Source organism: Cervus canadensis, chromosome 10 (assembly GCF_019320065.1).
Source record: "Cervus canadensis isolate Bull #8, Minnesota chromosome 10, ASM1932006v1, whole genome shotgun sequence".
Taxonomy (NCBI): domain Eukaryota; kingdom Metazoa; phylum Chordata; class Mammalia; order Artiodactyla; family Cervidae; genus Cervus; species Cervus canadensis.
In genome coordinates, this window is record NC_057395.1 from 24855646 (window position 1) to 24876306 (window position 20661).

The window sequence follows — 20661 nt, forward strand, 5'->3', positions numbered from 1 at the left end:
AGGATCCAGGCAGCAGGAGCTAAGGAATCAGCAAGACCTGAGCCTCTCAGGTACTTGGCCTGCTTCCCCTAAAGATGTTTTTCTGTTTTTTTGTTTGTTTTTTTTTTTTTTTTCAGACTCTGTGGACAAACACACACACATCTGCAGGCAGCAGGCTCTCCTAATTCCATTTTGAAACCTCTCTTCCTCCACCTCTCTGGCCTTAATATCCCCTGTAAGGGCACAATCAGTGCCCTTCCCCCAGTTAGGCACCAGTCTGCCCTGAAACCTTGGATGCAGCCGCAGAAGAATAGAGAGCTCGTTCGCTGTGCTGCAGGCTGAACAGCTCGGGGAAGAAGTCGTGGGAGTCAAGTAGTGGCCTAGGACAGGGCTGCTCGCTGACCAGGAAACATTTATTCAGCTGGGCAAAGTGAGCACCCACTCTGGCGATCTTAAGTGCTGCTGTTAGGTTCTAGGTAGAGAAAGAAAAGGAATGGCAGTCAGCAATTCCCGCATGGAAGCCACTGACAGGGGTTTAACTCCATACATTTTGGGACTGTTTTTCTAAACAAACTGGAGTGATCTTTAGGGGAAGCCAAAGACACATGAGGAAAACATCCTGTTTTGAGAAGCAGGAACGGTGGAACCGCAGTTAACTGCTCCCGAGTGCGTTCATCAGGAAAGGGGCTTGGGAGCCCCAGGCTTGAATTTGGTGAATTCGTGCAATTTGGAGTATTCCGACTTAGTATTGATCCCTATACTCAATTTTGAAAACAGCCTCCCTCACAGAAGTGTGGGTTGCGTTATCCCAGTATTTGCACGCATCGATTGGACTAAAATAAAATGCATCGTACTCTCCGCAAAGGAGGCAGAGGCAGGGACAGTCACAAGAGGAATAGCAGAAAGTGCATAGTTAATATGGGTTGTACGCGAATCCGCGAAACAAGTGCTTTAAACCCAAGGGGATTTCACGTAATAGCTAATTTGGTGAGAGAGCGAGAGTGCGCAGGGGGCCATCTTAGCAGGGAAGGAAGATAGCTGAATATAGGTTTTTCTGACTGGAATTAACATTTCCTTGTGATTTGCATTTGTTAATGTCCAAGCCCTAACGTACAGTCCACCTAACCCAGGGTTTTCCACCCCCCAGTGCAGGCTCCCGAAGAATTTCCCTTCCCTCCTGCCACACCGTCAGAGCTCAGAGGCTGCGGGGGAGCCTGCTGCTGCTTTTCCCTCGGCCCACTGGGTCTTAAGTCCTGGAAGGGCGGCGGGGCCGAGCCCAGGGAGGCGCTCTCCAGGCCCGCAGGGTCCGGCGGGGTCCTGGGCTCCAAGCGAATCAGATGAACCCAGCGCCTGCCTGGTTTGGCCCATACCCTTCCGGGGTCCCAAATGGCTGGAGATGGGAAAAGGAGATAGGAATATCTTAGATTAAAGAAGAAATCCTTTATTTCCCTTGTTTAAACACACACGCACACCCAAAAACGGTTCCTCTTATTTCTCCTGTCTTCTGGGTCCATTTCAGGTTCCTAGTGGGGTGGGGGGGTGGGGGGGAGGAGAGAGAGACCGCGCGTGAGAAAGAAAGGGAGAAAGAGGGAGAGAGAAGGGAGAAAGAAAGCTTTAAACAAAAGACGACGAGGTGCAGGCAGCGGTCTGGAGCCCTCCTTCGGGGACCGCTCGGTCTGTAGCCTGTGCGGTCCCCCGGCCCTGCATTTTTGGGCTTTCGGCAGGCGTGGCCGAACCGGCTGGAGCCCGCGCTCGACGCGGCCGGAGAACTGAGACAAAGCCTCAGATCCAATCCACCACGACCCGCCCCCCGCCCCAGCCCCAGCCAGGGCGGCTCGAGCCCGCGCCCGGGGCCGGCGGCCTGCGGTCCAGGCTGTGACCGGAGAGGGGCGCCGAGTCCCCTGCGCCCGCCCGCGGCCTCGCCGCCTGGCCTGTCCGGTTCTCCTCGCAGCACCCAGCGAGCTGCTCTCGGCGGGCCTGCGAGTTCAAAACACGCCTTCTCATTTCCGAAAGCCCGGAGCCCCTCGCCACGGTCTTCCCCGGCCGGCGGCGTCTCCAGGGGTCGCCGCGGCGGTCCTGGCCGGCGTCCGCTTCCGCGCTGGGCCTCGGAGGCCAAGCGGCCATTTACTGCCCTCTGATTGCGCCAGGACCAGGTTAGCTCATAAAGCCTTTCACACTCAACAATGGGGATTTTCTCAACAATTAACAAGAAACAACATAATAAAGCCATTTACAAAGACCTTGCTATTTACTATAAATTAGGCACTCTTTAAGAGACCAGTGCGTAATTTCACACACTTTACAACTGGGGCTGCATTTTAAACACCCGAGAAAACAAGCTTGTTGCACTTTCCTGTGACCTGTCTGTGGTGCACTCTGCTTCCCCTCTTCCTCTCCAAGCAGCTTTGTTGGCGTTAAGCACTCAAGCCTCCCCACCCAGCCCAGAGTGGTTTTCCAGGTCACTGTCTCACGTTTCCCGGTCATCATTCCACTTTCAGACGCACCCAGCGGTTCCAAGGGACGGGAACCACGGCGCCAAAGGAGGCAGGCCTGGCCCGGCGCGTCTCCCCGACTTGGGGGGTTCCGCCGGGCCTCGCCCGCGCCCTGCCAGACTCCGGGCCTGGGCTCTTGGGCCACTTCCTAGGGGGCGTTCGCAGCCCCGCCGGCCGGCCCAGTGTGAAGCCCCATCCCTTCGCCACTTGAGTTCCGCACACGCATTTGGAAGGCCTTGGCCAGCCCTCCGCCAAAGGCGACAAGCTGGGCCCCTTTTGCCTGGGGAAGAGAGCTGAGGCCTGGGCGAGGAGGTGAGAAAGGGGCAGGCGGCGTGTGCGTGCGCGGGGGTGGCAGATAACTCCAGGCCACACAAAAGGAGCGCCCAGAGGCGGTTCAGCCCCCAGGAGCCGACCCCGGGGAGGGGGCCAGGCCGGCTGCGCGCCCCGGCTTCCCTGCCCTGCCCCGGGTGGGCCCGGCCACGACGTCGCCTGGCCGCAAGGCCCGTAGGAGACGCGCTGGGGGTCGCGCGCAGAGGGGTGCGGGCCCTTCCGTCCCGGGAGCCGGTTGGTTCATTCGGAGGAGAGCAAGATCTGGGCGGGAAGAAAAAGTCACAAAGAAATTTGTTTGCCACTGTGCAAAATGGCGGCATTTGCACATCTTTCTGGTGGCGGCAGTGGCCCAGGCCAGAGAGCCGGGAGCTGCCCTGGGTCAGCGCGGTGGCTGCAGCAGGCGGGGGAGAAAGGGACCTCTAGGCCCCCTCGGCCCCCGGGCCGGCCCTTGGCCCGCTCGGTCGTCCCCGGCCTTCCCCCCCAGCCCGCCAGTCCCCAACCCCGCGCCAGCAGCCCCTAGACGCTGACCCCTGTTTACAAACACAGCCTGGGGGCGGGGTGGGGCGGCCGGAACGCGGGCTGGCGGTGTGGGGGAGGCGGCCCGCTCCCGAGGACGCCACCAGCAGAGAGGGGCGAGGAGTTGGTGCGAGAGAGCGGGCCCGGCAGCTGGAAAGGACTGAACGCCTTGTTTTTGAAACTGTCAATTCCCTCAACCCCTATTGTGAGGGCTTCATGCAAAACATCTCAGGCCTTTTAAAGCAGGAGCTTGTGAGGCCGCCACAGTTTGAAAAGGAGCGAGAGAGGAGCGGGGGCCTAGGGCATGGGCAAAGAATGATAGCTGGGCCCCCCTCCTTACCCCCCAACCCCCAGCAAAAGAGGGCCTGCCAAACAGGTAAAATGCAGCCCCCCCCCCCCCCAGATCTGCCCTACGTCCCCACCCCCAGGGCTAGTTTGCAAAATGCCCTCTGGCCTAGGGAGCAAACCAAAACCAAAGCTAGCATTAAAAATAGCGCTTCCTTCCAGGGAAGGGGAAAATGGTGTGGAAGGCCAGGGTGAACCGGAGGACTCCCTAAGGTGGACGCCCTGTTTCTCCTTTCCGCTTTCCTGAGGTTTCCTGAGGTTAGTTGATGGGGGAGCTTTTATATCCCCCGCCCCCCAGGCCAGTGTGGCTCTAGGAGCTCCCTTTTTCACAGTTCTTTTTCTTTTTTTTCCAGCAGGAAGTATTTTCAAGGTGAAGCAAAACTCACCACGTTTTCTGTCTTTTGTAGATGCTAATGCTTTATTATTATTATTTTTAATAGTTGTGTTTTGTTTTTGTTTTACCATAGAGGATTTTTTGTTTTCTTTGAAAGAAACAAAAAATGCTTTTGAGGAATTAGTCTACATCTCTTCCTGCATGCACACAAAACTAGCATTCACATATCAGCAGAAACTTCCAATTCTTGTGCCTGAAACTTTGAGGAGTTTCTAGACCATTGAAAGTCACCCAGACATGGATAAGATAAAAATCCACACACCAGCCCATCTAGTTTATGTTATTGCTGTTTAGTGGTGGCCCCTTGTTGTTGATTTTAAAATAAACAACCATTATTGAGATTACTTCACTGTAATCAAGTAAGCCAGTACAAAAGAATACCCACTTTAAAAAGTAAATAGTTGAGAAAGAGCAAACTGCATTTGCTAAAAAGGCAGATAACCTGACTGTGGAAGACAAGAGTACACACATCTCTTAAAAAAATAATTAAATCTTCATTTCACAGTCTTATCAGGAAACTACTTTTACAGGAGACCAAAAATAACTCGTTTCCACAAAAAAGTCAGAAAAAGAGCCCTTTCCTTCATTTTTTTTCTTATGCCTGTAAGTGTTGAGTCTTAGACACATGAATCAGTGACCCTGGAACCATATAGTGCTTTTTTTTTTTTTTTTTTTCATATAGTGCTTTTAAAAAAAAAAAACTCTCACCTGAAAACATTTAAATGTAAAAAATGCAGTCTATCAATGGAGATAACTTTTGTTTTTCTCTCTATAAGTCTTAGGTTTTTGAACAAATAGGACATTTATAGCATTTTAGAAAATCTAGATCTTGTCATCAATCATAAACCAACCAAAATGAAATAAACTGTACTAGGAATACAGCAGAATAGGAAAACAGCTAAGAGGCTCCTTAAAATGGAAGAAATACTTTGCATTTACAAGTTACTGAATACTATTTGGTACACTTTCCTAACAGAAGCCCCAACTGAGGTTTTGCTGTGATTGGCTAGCTTGTGGTGGTACTGTGAGGAGAAATTTGTGTGGACTATTCCATTTCTTCCTTTTTGATGGTATCACTCTGGAATGCCTCGGCCTCCCTGCTGCTCATTCTCCAGTTCCTATAAACTGAAACTATTGATTCTCTGAGGGCTGGAGACCAAGTGTCAAAGCTGGAGGCCGATATTTTATGTCAGAGATTCCATAGGGTATATTTGTTTTAAATTGCGCTTATTGTGCTTATTCCATCTTGCAGTCCTCCCGCACCCAAGATCTATAGTCTTCAAATATACTTTCAATTTATAATTTAGGCACAATGATTCCACAGCCAATAAGAAAAGTACTAGTCTAAATGTAGTAGTCATACTTGAAACTTTCTTGACTTAGCAGTAATTAAAGAGTAGAAATTATAGACCTCCAGTGTGTGTGTGTCACACTTTTTACAGATTGATTTTAAAGGATAACTGACTGCACCCAAATTCTGTACTGCCTTCCAAAGAGGCAAGAACTGACTGAGAAGCCAATGGCTCAGCTTTCTGGGGCTTTAGCTGTAACTTGTACTGGTCTTTGAAAAATTATACATAAACATGATTTCAAGGATCACATCCCCCAATTTTTACTTTGGCCATATCTATCATCCCAACAAAAAAAAAGATCCAGTGAACCTACATCTGGCAACATTCAAGAAGGAAAGGAAGGGAGGCAGTTCAAAGCATCTGTTTACTCCATCCAAATGTATTTGGATGCAGGTACTCTCAGCCTCTGTCCTTCACAATAAAGAGTAAAACCACAGAGCATATACAGCAATTAGGGCTGAGACCATCCAGATCTATCTGAAACATTTATAGACAAAAGGAAAATTTCAAAGGGAGTAGGAATTAAAAGGTTAAGGGGGGGGGGGAGGGAGACTGAATTTCCATGAGAAATAGTGACTTAAATTCACACAGTAAACATTTCATTGATGTTTTGTTTCATTCTGTGATTTATGGTCTATAGATGCAACTTCTTAGGTTTAAGATGGCAAAGATCTGAGATCTATAATTTGTCAGACTAGGGGAGGTGGACCCAAAATTATTAGATTTCATTTTTATCAAAATAGCAAGTGATCTCTGCTTCACTTTCTTCAACCTGAAACTTTTTGCACTTGATTTGTAATAAGTTTGTGAAGTTTTGTTGTTATTTAGGAAGAAACCCACCAGTGGTCTGCACAGAACCTGACTGGCCTCATCACATGGTATTACAACAAAACACTACACCCAATAAATGCATTTCTTTCAGGCAAAAACATTACAAGTGAAAATGTCAACAAAGCCATTCATTCCTGTTAACTGTTCTTCAATCTGGAATAAGTAGAAATGTATGGAACCAGGAATTTTAAACAGTGTTTTTAATTGAAAATAAAGCTAAAGCATGCTTTTCAACAGTGCAAATTTCCATAATTTTGATTTACTGCTTCCATCATCACAACATAGTACACCAGCATGGCCCTTACCAAGGGCTAGACCCTAACCATTTGCATGTTGAACTACTTTGATTTTAAGTGCAAATATAGATAGTCACCTCTGATTGTCACTTGCAGTAGAAACTCTCCTGCTCTATACACAGGATGGTCTGAAAACAGAAGTTTAGAGAGATGCAGAGAAAGTAAAAGGTAATAAAATCCAAGTGCCTGAGTTCTGGTACCAAAAAGCCCTGAAATAACTGTTATTTTTCATTTGGGGTATTCTAACAATTCTGACCCATTTTCCTTTTCTTGGTTGCTTTTTTTTACTGCTGTCACTATAAAGAGTCAGACCATAAAATATCCTGCTATTATGAGAAATATTTTAATTGTTTTGCAAGTTTGAGGAGTCATGTTCAGACCACAAGATAAGCAGGACAATAGTAAGAGTCACCTAATTTAAAATTATGGGTGAGGACACAAAAAGGACTTTTCCAATTGCAAGGAGTGGCGTAAAAGTAAAATTACACCCTTTACAAAAAAAAAAAAGAAGAAAAAAGACAATGTTATATTTACTTTACTCAATATATGTGAAGCAGCTGTTACCAGCATTCATTCAGGACTCCCCAATATTTCCAATCAAAAAAAAAAAAAAAGTGCAACTACTCTTGGAGAGGAAATGAGGGGAGAAAAAGAAAAAGATACCCCACAAGAAACTTCTTGCTACCTCACTGTGTAACCATGTAACCAACCTAACAAACTTTCACTGAATTAACAGTTACACTTTCAGGTCTGAAATCTAGTGCATAAACTTAATGGCTCATTGTAATATTTATTATTCAACCTTTTGACATTTATTTGTAGCAGTTGAATTGAGGTACCGGGTGCATTATTAGCATTGAAACAGTAAAGTGTTCCAGCTCTACCGTAATAACTGAGTTTACTTGAGTCTTTAGCCTGAAGTATAGTCTGTGGAATGTAAACCAACCCTTCTCCCACCCCTCCCCCACCCTACTCCAAAAAAAAAAAAAAAAAACCCGCAATGGAAAAAAAAAGTAATCCGATTTCTGTCTTCAAAATGCGATAAACCAGGACTCCAAAAGAGGTGTAACACATTAATGGACTTGTACAAACCATCCTGTGCAGTTTACAACAAAAGGAAGGTATGGTTCAAGAAAATATCTTCCAAAAACTCTTTTATGAATTAAATTTCCTGAATTTGTGACTAGGTGGAAGAGGTATTGCAGAACCGCCCAGCTGCCATTTCCATATAGGATGGGCCTTGTGAGGAGGTTGGGAATCCTTAGTGGTGTTTAAGGAATACGCCGGCCACAAATCCCCATCCTTCCCAATAATGAGTGATGGTGGACAAGGAAAATTTGCCATGAAATTAAATGGCCTTTTCACTGCTGATGCTACATTGCTGGCTACCTTTTTGCGTCTGTTTATAACTGTAAAATCATCCAGTGTTCCTTCATGTGTCTCAGTTTTACCTGTAGGACGAGGACTTCTAGCTGATTTCAGATTTGGTTTGACTGGAGGTGTCTGAAGTACAGGTCGCTTTCCCAGTACTAGTGTCCGGTAATTTTTTCTCACCCTGGCACCAAATTTATATTCCCCATCCTCAGGTTTTGGAGAACCTAAAGTGCATGAAAGGCCCTGACTCTGAGCCAGTGGATTTAAGGAAGGAGTTTCTTTTTCAGGGCATGCAAAACCTTCCTTGGCTGTAGTTAACAAGGCGTCCTCCTCTTTACTTTCAGTCACACTGTAAAACTCACCCTTTGTATCATTGCACTCGCACTTTAGCTTATTTGTAATAAGGTCAGGTTCATATTCTTCATTAGCACTACTGTCTTCTACTTTGATTTTAATATTGTGCAGAAACGGCAATGTCCTGTCGCCCGAGTCAGTACAGGGATTCTCGGCTTTAGTTGTCGCTGCTACTGCTGCTGTATCCACCTCGGGATAAGTTGGCGAAGAAGAGGGCAAATCAGTAGCAAATTCAGTACAATGAGGGATTTTGGAATCTTTTTCTGAATTTGCTGCTGCTCCGGAAGAATCATTATTTAAGAACCTAGCAGCTATTGTGTTGTTATCTGCACAGTGTGTAGTAGGAGTTGCTTGTAGGCATTTCCTAGCCTCTCGGAGTATTCTTTGTTGTGGAAATGCATTGTTTGTCTTTGGGCTAGGTGAAGAGGCCCCCTCCGCCAGGCAGTTAATTGTCAGGTCAGTTCTCTTTACAATACTGGAAATTTCAGATTGTGGGAATGTAATCTCAGATACCCTATCGTTCCTTATCTCCGTGAAACAACTCCCCAGGCTGGCCGGGCAGTACACCGGAGACGCTTTGGGGGCCCAGCTCTGCAGATTCCATTCCTCGGACGACTCCGCTTTGACACTACTCTTGAGGTCGGGAAGTCTGCCGGCATCCTCGAAAGCAGCGGGTTTGGTTGCAGCGGCGGCGGAGGCCAGATGGTACAAGAAGTTGGCCTGCGCCTGCACGCTGGGAGGCTTGCAGAAGCTGGTGCGCCTGAAACGGATGCTCTGCACTGACACTTGGCTGGAGCCGGAGCTAGAGTCCGACTCGGTGGACGAGTCCTCCTCCTCCTCCTCCGAGCTGACTTCACTGGAATCCGAGGCCCCACTGCCCCCCTCCTCCTCTTCCTCCTCCTCTTCCTCCTCCTCCTCCTCTCCCTCCTCCTCCTCTTCCTCCGAGGACACGGAGTTGCTGGAGCTGGACACACTGGAGCCAAAATCCGAGTCGTTGGCGGCATGGTCCGAGTAGGAGCTGGACTCGGAGTCGCTGCTGCAGCTCTCGGGAAAGCTGCCCAGATGGGGCTGCGGCCGGCGGTGATGAGGGGGGTGGTGACTCGGCTGCGACAGCTGGGCCCGGTGGTGGTGGTGATGGTGATGGTGATGGTGGTGGTGGTGGTGGTGGTGGTGGGGCGGCGGGCAGAAGCCGCTCACCAGATGAAACCTTTCCAGGCACGTGGCCCCCGCGGCCGCCGCCGCCGCCGCCGCCGCTGCCGCCGCCGCCGCCGCCGCCGCCTTGGCTTTGTAGGACCTGGGCAGCAGCAGCAGACGGCGGGCGCCGGCGTGCGGCGCGAGCAAGCAGTCCTTGGCGCCCCCGCGCTTGCGCTTGCAGCGGTAGGTCAGGCTCACCGGGCCCCCGGCGCCCGCCGCCGCCGCCGCCTTGGGCTGGGGCCCGGCCGCCGACGCCTGGTAGTAGGCGGCGGCGGCGGCGGCGGCGGCGGCGGCGGCGGCGGCAGCGGCGGCGGCGGCGGCCGGGTGCTTGCTGCACAGCAGGCTCCGAAAATAAGCAGGGTCCGAGTGGAAAGCGACGTAGTTTCCCTGGAGCGGGGCAGTTTCATAGTTTAGAGGGGGTTTGCAAGGCGAGCGCACGAGTTCCGGGTAGTGCGAGCCCGGGTATTTGCTAAAAATCTGAGGTAGATGGGCGGCTGGGCGCGCGGCGGCGGCGGCGGCTGCGCCCGGGCGCGGGGACTGCGCGCTGATTGGCAGGGGCCGCGCGGCTCCGCTCAGGCCCCGCCAAAGTTGGTGCTTGTCCTTCCAGAAAGCCGGGCGGGGGCCGGCGGCGGCGGCGGCGGCGGCGCGCCCTGGCGGCGGCGCCTTTGTGGCCAGGGCCCGGCCGACCCTCCTGCGCTTGGTCTTGAGGACGCGCTCAGTTTTGCAGGAGGTGTAGAGCGCTTCCACGTCTTCCCGGGAGATGAGCGTGCATTTGGCGGCGTGGAAGGCGATGCTGTTGATTGCCTTGAGTTTCCGCAACTCCTCCAGATCGCAGTGGTGCTTTTTCACTTTCAGATGATCCATGCGCTTGTGCACGGTCGTCCTCGGGATGTTTTTCAGCAGATCCGTGAAGACTTGGGAGAGGGCAAACATTTGCTTTCCTTTAATGATGAGGTAGCCGAGCCTCACGCCATCCACCTCTTCAAAACCTGACTTCAGGTCTCCCATGTCGGGCACTAAACGATCCCCACCATTTGCAGTAAATATATACGTGACGCATACATACACATGTATGTATGTTAATCCTCCACCAGATGCTGCGTGTGTCTCAAGGCATCCTGCTAATAAAATAACAAAGACTGTTATTCCCGGCGAAGGGAGTGCCAAACTCGAGGCGAAATTATTGGGGAAAAGAAAAAAAAAAAAAAAAACTATGAAATTACACTGACTTGATTCTTGCTTTTTTTTTGGTTTTCGTTTTTTTAAAAAAGAGGGAAAAAACCATCCGGTTTCTGCTCTGCCAGTGTGTTGGTCTAAGTCCCCGCTGCAGATCAGTACCTGGGCCCCTCTATTCCTTCCTTCTCCATTGGAGCACTATGATAATGGAATGTGAAGGAGAAAGAGAAAAGACATGCAGCTGCTATTCCCGCCGCTGCTTTAGCTACAAATAAAATGACAGAGTGAAGTGAGCTCGTCCGGAGACACCTTCATCAATTAATTCCCCTAAAGCCAGCGCTGATTGGACACTCCTGACAGGTGATGCAATAAAAATTGATATTCCACCCCTTCCCCCCAAAATCTCCCACTAATTAGCATACCCTTATACTGCCACCTCCCCTCCCAAAGTAAATAATACAGTCGGTATATAAATCTTTCCATTAAACTATCGGAGCTCAGAAACAGCCTGACTCACAGACTTCATCAGAAGCAGTGTGTGTACGCTAAAAAAAAAAAAAAAAAAAAAGCCTTGTATATTCGCCTTTAAAGGAATATTGCCTATTTTTTGCTTTATTTGCATTTTACCGCTATAGCTATTATCATTTCAAAGAAAAGCATTTTTAAAACATTATCAAGCCTAAATAGATATATCCCACCCCCGTTTTCCTTTGGAAAATGGAGCTTAAGCGAAACGTGCAGAACAGCCTGGTATTTCCCTTATGGGAGTGGGGAAGGAGCCCGGCTGGGAGCTCCAAAGTTAAATCCGCGCGGTGAACCATCCCAGTACAGACTTACGTTTTGAATTTCTCTCGATTTTCCTTGTCCCCCCCCCCCCCCACTAAAATGCCTTTTTACAACCAGAAACAAAGTTATTTGACCAGTGAAGCAGTTCAAGGCTCCAGCTCCGAAACACTGTAACAATTCAACTGAATTTTGGTTCTCTGCTGGGGGGTGGAGTGGGGAGGAGGTAGTTTCACGTCAGACCCATAACAAAGCATAGATAAGCCAGAAATGTGTACACTTTTCACAATTAAGCAGGCTGGATTGGAGGCAGGATGGTCCTAGAGTCCCCAGCACAGCCTTAGCCAGGGTCTTGTTCACAACAGGTCAGAATTCCATGGAGCAGATTGCTTCTGTAGCAAAGAAAAGAAAAGGTAAACAGCCCAAGGTGCTTCCAGAGGTTTTAGGTAATAACGATGAAAAGAAAGTGCTGCTGTATGATGCAGACTATTTCAGTGGTCTGGGATGCTTTTGGTTGGTAGTTTAAATGAATCTTCCACAGCTCCCATTTTTTTCCATGAAAGCCAAGCATCTGCTTTAAAAAAAAATCACTTTGGATGAATATCAATATTGTTTAACCTCTTCTTAGTCAAATTAAAGCATATTTTGGTGTCATTTTCGAGGATATCCAAAATATTGCCAAATGAGAGCAAAGGTCTTCCCAGTCGCATCACCACGATCCCAAGGCAGTTTGTTGGCTGCTTTGCAAAATTCGGCAAAATCTTCTTAACTGTTCGGTGTTTGGAACTACAGCATGAATGCAGCCCAGGCATTTATATGTTTCCTTGTTCTTCCAAAAATAGACACATCCGTGTGGTTAAAAGAATAAACGGATATTTCAGAGCCTGCAAGAAAAAAATTGTACAGTAATTTCTTCCTTCACATTCAAAAGTTCCAGCTTCCCCTGCTCTGGTCTGACTAGCACAAGCAGGTATGGCTCAAAGAGAGAGGGAGAGAGAGAGAGAGAGAGAGATTAAAAACCGAAGAGTCAGACACACAAAAAGGTAGTTTGCATGAAATCCCCACCATAGTTCCCCACCCCCACCCTCATCTTTCTTGTAATTTCCCAGGAATTTTGAAGAGAATTGGGAATTTCAAGAAGTGCATCCGGAAATTAAGGAAGTCTATTTAAGAGAGTCTGTAACTCAGAGGTTGGGATTTGAAAAGTCAGCCCTGGACTACTGTTGCACTCAGCACAGATGTAATCGCCGCTCTTCAACTTAATCAATGTGTGTACAAACCGCGATGTCTAGTTCTTGCCTTTGAAATCTAAGGCTAGCATTTCCATCCAAGAAATCAGAGCTACAGCAAATTACATTTTTGTCCCTTGAATGAGAGAAGGATCATTGAATGGATCTCGTGATATTTCAGGCTTTAAACGTAACCGAGAGGCAGCAATGAACAATGCCTCGTCACAGCTAATACCATCCACCGAGTTGGCTTTCTTTTGCATCTGGATCTATCACACCGCGTATTTCTCTTTCACTTTCGCAGGAGGCAAAATGCAAGAGGTTTAAGCAGAAAGCAAAGTTTCCAGGAAAAGCAGATGCTGGTGTTTGTTTTTTAAAGTAGAATGAGCAGAGTCTTTCTATTGCCAGCGACAATAATGTCGTTTTAAAATTTCTCCTGATGCACTTATATACTGCCAGTCCTCTTCCTCTCACCCCACCCTCTTCAATTCCCCTCCCCCAGCTTTAAGATTTCCACCAAAGAGTCAAACAGCCAAGAAATAGTAAACTCAGAAAAAAACCTTTGAGAACACATTACAAAAGGTTGGCTGGAGCGTCCTATTTTTTTTTTTTAATTTGGCCAGGTAGTACTAGTTGTTCTCGATTCCTATTGAGATTTTCACACACACACACACACACACACACACACACACAAACTCACAGTCCTATTCCTCCTGCACAAGGCTATGTGATTTAGTAACCATTTCAAAATCACCTTTTCCTCTCCTTCCTCCTCTTTCACCTTTAAAATACTGGCAATATGGGTGGTTTTTAAAACTAGCAGAATAGTATTTTTTACACTAAAGTTACAGTCTGTTGGGTCAAATGAAGAAAAATAAAGGCCAAGGGATTTGGGAACTGGGTCTATATATACAATTTATGTGAGTATCTTTGTGCACTCAGATACCTTCACATTTATACATTTTTAATACTCCTATTACACACCTTTCTTCTTGTCTAATACATTCTTTTGTTCCTTTAACTTCCCTATCAATGTGTGTGTGTTAAGGTGTGAGTGTGCACATTCTCGTGTGCACATGCACACACACACACACACAATGTGACAGACAGCTTTCTTGTGGCCATCAGCACACGTTGCATATCCGGGGTCTTCTCCAGGCACATTGGGGGTCGATCCCGATAAAAAGATCTAGCTGAGGCCCCTGAGCGCTCACACATGAAAGGCAGGGGACTTTAAGATGGATTTGCATGCACACAGGGGATTTCGATCAATAGCTACCAACATTTATGGCTTAGATTATTAATGTGAAAGCTGGCCAAAAGAATGGGGATGAAAAATTAAAGGTGTCTGTTATCAATTATGCTTAAAGTTATGCAATAATTTACTTACTTTGCCTGGATGTGCAGATCCAGATGTATAAAGTACTATTCTTCAAAAGCCAGGGGGTTTCTTTGATAAATATGTTGACCATGTCAGCCGCCTCTACAATCAAAGATGAACCCCATTCAGATGATGGACTGTATTCAAATTCTTTTTTTTTTTTTTAAAGATATATCAACTTCTATGTTTCTGAAGCACATATACATATGTGGGGTGGATATGCCCAAATTAACATTTATGTGGATATTCATCTCCAAGGGTCCAGGGAATTACTTAACTGAGAATTTAGGCATATATAAGATATGCACTGAGTTTGTTAATTAAATGCGATTATTTACTCAGGGAGGAATGCATAATCTACACACTATCATAAAAAGTATTTTAGCTTTGAAAACAAAGCTGTTTGCTAGAGGAAAATCTGCTGTGGCAAATACAGATAGAAATATATTAATGTCCACTTACTTCTGCATTTGTTGTAAAAAATCAGCACTTTCAGTTTTTAAAGTGATGGGCTATGAAGATATGAACATATTTGTCTTTACTTATCCTGTGTGAATGTGCTAAATTTATCTTCAAAGGTTCTATTTTGATTTATTTTCACCGTATTTTATGTTTAAATACCATTGCAATTCGGTCTGACCTCTTTCCTATGCAGTGAAGTAATGCACACGGCATTTACAGTCTTTTAAATGGTTAGCTGGGAAATGCAATAGCAATTTGCAGATGTAGTTTACTAATGGGGAAAGTTCTTTTGAAAACCTGAAGGAAAACCTAAGAGTACTTTTGCATTTCTACACTACAATGTCATATAATTAAAGTATTGAAGAGCATTAAAATAATCCTTTCCCTTCCCAGCCTTCACTCATACATACATAATTTAAATGAGGACAAACCCCCACCCCCACCCCACCCCCATCACCTAACTCTTCACCATATACATTTGTTTTAGTGATTGCTGGCACATTTTGTTCAAAGTGAACTCAGACAGAAAAGACTAGGGAACATCACAAAGGCCTCCACAATGTAAGTACACTGGTTAGAAGAATAAAAGAAATCCCTTGTACTGTTAGCCAAAAGTAACTATAATAAAACATCACAAAGTCTAAAATAATAATAAAGGCTCATATGGCTGAATTAATTGAGGATATAAGACAATAAAATCCTATGTGAGAGTCAACAGTTCCTTACCTAAATTTATGTCTTTTACGTTCTCTGCTTTTGGGGAGGGGAAAATGAGAATGCAGGAGGAGGAAATGGCTAACTTGAGGATCAACTTAAATTATAACTTAGTACATTTTCTTTAAATTTTTTCTTTTTTGTCTCATTCAAACAAATCAGGGCAGGTCTCCAAAACGGCCCATCCTTCTGTTCTTAGGCATCTGAAAATCCTGTTTTTAACAGAAGTTTGGGACACAGAGTATATGCCATGTTGTCTACTGACCCATAATCAAAATGCGGTGACCTTCTACCCTTTTTTTGCCCCCTGACCCATCTTGAATTCAATGCAGCCTTTATAAATTTGCAAATCCTTGGAGGTAGAGGGGGTTTTGTGAGGCTTTGTTCTGAAAAAGCCCTAAGAGTGTGCTTTCTACATTAGACAAAGGTAGAGCAACAAACCCTGGCGGACAAGATTTTTTACAGGTGAGCCATAGGCGACTCTTCAGATAACACATATTGCAAGCCAAAAAGCAGTTATAAACATGGGAGACAAGAAGGTTATAGATTGTGTCAAATTAGAGTATGGTACAAATTTGCACTTTCATGATGTAAGAAATGGTTAGGCCACAATCTTCCTGCTCTCCTCATCTCAAGGGCTGTGGGGGACCCTAGTGATCATGGAAGGAATGGGGTGGGAGAGGAGTAAAGAGAGAGGGGAGGAAGGCTAGGAGGGAAAAAAGAAAGGAGCAAGACCTGATCTGAATGTACAGGCACATTCCCTTATCTTTTCTGCTATCAGCCAGTTTAAAGGACACCATAATTATGATAGTGATAAAACAATGCCTGCTTATGTGTGCTGAATAAATAAAGAATGTTTACAGCTCAAGAATCTTTGAATTCCAATTAAATGCTATCAAAGAAAAACCACTTTTCCTACTGCAACTGGCTTTCCCCCAATTATCTTGTTTTGTTGCAATATTTTCCTATGAGACACCAGGGCCTCTTACAATTGATCCTGAATGTAGGAAAAAAAAAAAAAAATCTGAGAAAGTATAGAGTTCTGTGTTGGCGTATTCAATAACCCACAAACCTCAAGATCCACAATTTATTTGGGATACCCCGATTTTTGTTTATTTCCCATCTGCGAGAGCCAAACAAGTAGGACCTGAAGTGATGATATTCAGTGTTGAGGCCTACCTATGGGCTGTTTAAGCCACACTGAAAATTCTGAGCACCCTAGAGGGGAGAAGGGAAAGATACGCATGTGAAGCCTGATGGTCTCTGGAAAGGGAATCCTCTGGTTCTGTTCCCCTGGCTTCAGCCCAAATTCTTCTAGGAGCACTGGAGCCAATCACTGTCTTCCACTGCTGCAGCTACTGGGTGCACACAAAAAAAGCGGGAGATCAAAAAACTCCAAGTTCGCATTTATGGATACACAAGGATCATTTCGTATTCATGACTCCAACAAATCACATTATAATCAGATTTTAAACAAGGTTTGGGGAGTAATGCCCACCAGGCTGGACACTAAACACTAACACGTATCACATGCTAGCCAGGGAAGTCACTTGTTAAATCTTGGAATCACAGGGTGAAAATTGTCTTTCAACTTTGAAAAGCTCACTTTTTGCTTTAAAGGCCAGTTTTTACACAAATTCATTTCAAGCAAGTGCCTCTCTTTAAGTCATTCCGAAACGCTATAATTCAAATTTCTGTTTGCTTCCTTTCTCAGTTCCAGTAGTGTTTTGAAAAAAACACATGGCATAACAAACATTATGGAAAACCCACTCCTTCCGTTAAATGTCCTTACAAACCTGCCTTTTTACTCCATCTGTCTGAGCAGCGCATTGCTAAGTAGAAACTTAAACAAAAACACACACACACACTTTCCTCAAAGAAATATCTAGTATTTCTTGGCAAATTCTTTTGGTGATGTGGTACAAAAATACAGTGGTAAAATTTTTCAGAGGATACCTAAATTCCCTGGATGCTTGCGGACCCCTTTCCTTTTGAAAGTTTAGAGCTTCCAATACCCTCAATTCTACTGGCAGAATTAGGATGGACTTAGAGGGTCCTAAACGTGACCGATTCACTAAGGCGGGGGGCTACAGCTTGCAGCAACGTGCTCGGCAACTTAATCCTACGCTAAAAGAGGGCAGGGAGAGAAAAAGAATGGAATACAAACTCTCCCGACATTCGTAGTTACTTTCAAGGTGGATTGTGTATTTTAAGGCTGATGGGAACGTCTGGTTTGGGGAGCAAAAAGAAGAGAAGGTAAGTGTTTGTCCTTGTATCCACCAGTTCCTAGAGAAACAATGAAAGAACAAAGGGAACCACTTCTCCATCTGAACATTTTCTGAATCTCCCTCTGTTTCAAGCCAAAAAGCTTGCGAGGGGATTCGCTTTGCTCTACCGTAAGCAGTTGTTGCTACGCTTGCTGAGCTAAGAAAGAGAGAAAAGTTGAGCGGCAGTGTAAATATAGACTAAATAATAATAATAAAGACTTGCTGTAGCGTATCTCCAGAGCTCCAGCCCCCGCAACTTTAGAAGTTGCTAAATGCAAGAAGGGAAAGCCCAAGAAAGAATCTTTACATTACAGATTTCAAACTCAGTCATTTAAATAGCCTTACTTGCTTTTTGAAAGGATTTCTGCGCACAAAATGTGTAGGTTACTGTCTATGGGGAAAGAGCGGCGTACTGTTCAGGTCGAAAAATGTTCCCTATTTCTTTGTGGAAAATACTTTTGTTCAAAGGAAAGGGGATTCAAGTATTGACGCTACTGTTTGCTGATAGAAATGGCAGCAGTGGTTGGGAAAGGAGAGTCGTATGTAAACGTATTTGCTTTGGGGTACAGTGGTTATCGGCAAGTCGGCCTTTGTGGGTCTGTGTGGCTGAATGAATAAGTGACCGTGTGCCATCGGCATTATATAAATGGATCGGTGTGTGGGGGGAGCCCCCAAAGCCGGCGAGCACGTGAAACACACATTTTTTTACTGCCCCCCCACCCAGCGGCGACCAAGCCCCCCCTCCACGCCACCCCCAAATCCGTATATTACCTGCCCAGTTACAGGGACACATGTTTATGTTTATAGTCCTGGTTTGTAGTAGTGTCAAGAGCCGCAGCAAGAGGAGGGGGAGGAGGGAGGAGAGGGAGGAGTAAATGCAACCACCCCCACTTGTTGTTAAAGCAAATTTACTGCGTTATTGCAAGGCCGGTACGGGGGGCTGGGAAGTGAGTTGAGAGGAAGGGTAGAGTTGGGTAGTGTGTTGGTGGTGGAAGGCGGGGGTGGGGTGGGGTTAGGAGATCCGGGATGGAGCTCCTCTCTCCAGCGGCCCGGGAAAAGCAGCTCGGTCAATAGGGGAGCATGCTGGCGCGGTCGAAAACAAAAAGGTTCCTCCTGCTCGCTGCGTTCACGTGGGGGGCTCTGCAAGCGGGGCTCCAGGGCCCTGACCTCTGACCCTGGCTCCTCTCCGCGCTCTCCCGGTGCCGCGCGGCCACTTTTTACCCAGGATCCCTCGCGCCGGCCGCGCTCGTGCCGAGCTCGAGTCCTTCTTAATCCTCCATTCCCCGATCCCGTCCCCTCCCCCCCACCCCCCCGCCGCCAGCCCCGGGGGAGGATTCTCCGGCAGGGAACCCCCGCCCCACCCCCACCCCGAGAGCCCGGGCCGCGGCGACCACAGTCGGGCCGGGGGCGGGGAGTGCGGAACCGGCCTCCCCTGCCGGGCCGGGCCTGCGGGGGAGGGGAGGAGAGAAGAAGGCGGGGGAGGGGACCCGAAAGGAGGGGGCGCGGCGGCCCGGCCCCGCTGCCCTGCCGCGGCCTGGACCTGTTGACTGCTATTGGTCCGTCTCGTCCTGCGCCCTCTCCCAGCCCGCTGCAGCCCCGGTCCTTCCGCGGAAACGTGGGGAGGAAATAAGGATGGCTGTTCTCTCCGCCTCCCTCCAACTTTAGTTTTTTTCTTAGGGGATGAGAAAGCAAAGTAATCTCATCCGCTGCTCCATCCTGTCTCATAAAGTCCTGTCATGCGCGGGCCCGCCGCCCTCCCGGCCCCAGCTATTTAAAACCTCCTCTCTTCCTCAGACCAGCTCCCCTACCCGGAGCCCGAGGGCCCTCGACGCCCCCGCTGCGCTCCCCCCCGCCCGGCCTGGCTTCTTCTCCAGCGAATTGTGTTGCTTCTTTCCTAGAAGCTCCCTCGTCCACGTTCCACTTTTTTACCGTCCCGGGAGGCGTAAGATAAAACCTCTGGTTTGCTGCATGCCGCCAGACACATTCTCTGCCCTCTCGTCAAAATGCACTTGATGGAGAGTTTAAAATAACAATATTTAAAGGAGGAAATAAAATGGGGCGAATTCTTTTGCCTGGCTAGACGACATAAATGCATTAAATTTTTTTTAAAGAGAAATGTATTTAGAGTTAAAGGTTTTATGGGATTTGCTGTAGTTCCTCCTAGATTTTTGGATTTCCTGGGAGGATCTTTTCCAGAGGGAAATAGCAAATTAAAATTAAGGTGGAAGTGAGACATCGCAACCACTTCTGAAAATAAAGGAGAAATTGAGAAAATATATTCAGGAAATAGCGGGAAGGCGGCCGCAGCGAAAACTGGGGTCGCCGAAGGCAGCGCCTCGGAGTCGCAGTCGGAGGAAGGAGGGCCAGCCCAGGGCCGGGAAGCAGGCGCGCTGCGGCGGCGAAGAGCTGCGAGCCGGGCCGGGCCGCGGCTCTCGGGAGGAAGGCTGCGCCGGCAGTGCGAGCGCGAAACCGCGGGCGGGGAGGGCCGAGGTGGGCGGGGGCCGGGCGCGCGGCCGGCGCCGCCGATGAAGCTGGAAGTCGGGCTCCGGTCGCCCGGCCGCCCCCATTGTTCGGCCGCCGCGCAGCAGTTCGCCGAGCGAGTCCTTCCCGGGGGAGGGGTCCCGAGATCGGACTCTGCCCCCACCCCCAGCTCCCCGAACTGCAGAAGACTCGGGCCGGGTCGGGTCGGCAAGTTTTATGATCAGTGTTGGCTGGCGAGGGGTTCCCAACTCCAGACCGCGTAGGAAGGCGGCTTTACAACGTGCCGCTAAATTGGAGGAAGCTGGGCAAGCCTGAGACACACACGAAAATAGGGAAAGCAGCATAGATATGTTTGTAAAGTGATGGCTAGATAGAGACAAATGTGGGCAAAATTTTTTTTTTTCTTTCTGGATCCGGAGAGTTAGAGCCCATCATATCCTATTTTAAATCTCTTTAAATGTATGGATTCGAAAATGAATGTTGGGGTTCAAAGGAGTTCGGAAAAGCACGTTTCGCTGTCTGTTAATATTCAGTTCTTTGTTGTACATAAGGAGTTTAGTTTTAAAAGGCTGGGTTGAGCTACCCTTAACAAAAACAGGCTTGGATTCTTAACGTGAAGTGTATTTTCAAAATAACACTGAAATTCATAAGGGAAAAACGTGTCATTTGCTTTTATAACACGTTTTAGAAAGAAAGAACTGAAAGACACCT

General features: G+C 47.4%; 2 protein-coding genes across 10 annotated transcripts; both read right to left on the minus strand.

Annotated features, from left to right (window-relative positions):
* Positions 1–244: 244 nt before the first annotated feature.
* On the minus strand, positions 245–3045 carry LOC122448881 (translation initiation factor IF-2-like). The gene is made up of 5 exons (XM_043480549.1): positions 2885–3045; positions 2484–2751; positions 1600–2173; positions 1161–1369; positions 245–451 (listed from the first exon to the last, which is right to left on the minus strand). The coding sequence occupies exons 1-5, from the start codon at positions 3043–3045 to the stop codon at positions 245–247; spliced, it is 1419 nt and encodes a 472-aa protein (XP_043336484.1).
* A 3379-nt stretch (positions 3046–6424) lies between these two features.
* SKIDA1 (SKI/DACH domain containing 1) lies at positions 6425–19106 on the minus strand. 9 transcript variants are annotated; one of them, XM_043480203.1, is made up of 5 exons: positions 18241–18765; positions 16382–16560; positions 14036–14128; positions 11471–12300; positions 6425–10575 (listed from the first exon to the last, which is right to left on the minus strand). In XM_043480203.1, the coding sequence occupies exon 5, from the start codon at positions 10463–10465 to the stop codon at positions 7691–7693; it is 2775 nt and encodes a 924-aa protein (XP_043336138.1). In that variant the 5' UTR covers positions 10466–10575; positions 11471–12300; positions 14036–14128; positions 16382–16560; positions 18241–18765; the 3' UTR covers positions 6425–7690. The 9 variants fall into 9 exon arrangements, with proteins under 9 accessions (XP_043336138.1, XP_043336137.1, XP_043336136.1 ...); XM_043480202.1 differs by having other exon boundaries at positions 6425–10578; XM_043480201.1 differs by lacking the exon at positions 18241–18765 and adding an exon at positions 19010–19106 and having other exon boundaries at positions 6425–12300; positions 16382–16557.
* Positions 19107–20661: the final 1555 nt, after the last annotated feature.

What these genes read in the sequence shown, in the direction of transcription:
- LOC122448881 (XM_043480549.1), bottom strand. Translation starts at nt 3,045, where the DNA reads ATGAACCAACCGGCTCCCGGGACGGAAGGGCCCGCACCCCTCTGCGCG. An exon ending in CCGTCCCTTGGAACCGCTGG is followed by an intron (nt 2,174 to 2,483) that starts GTGCGTCTGAAA and finishes TTAATTGTTGAG; the next exon opens with AAAATCCCCATTGTTGAGTG. An exon ending in CTCTGAGCTCTGACGGTGTG is followed by an intron (nt 452 to 1,160) that starts GCAGGAGGGAAG and finishes TTCTCTACCTAG; the next exon opens with AACCTAACAGCAGCACTTAA.
- SKIDA1 (XM_043480201.1), bottom strand. Translation starts at nt 10,465, where the DNA reads ATGGGAGACCTGAAGTCAGGTTTTGAAGAGGTGGATGGCGTGAGGCTC.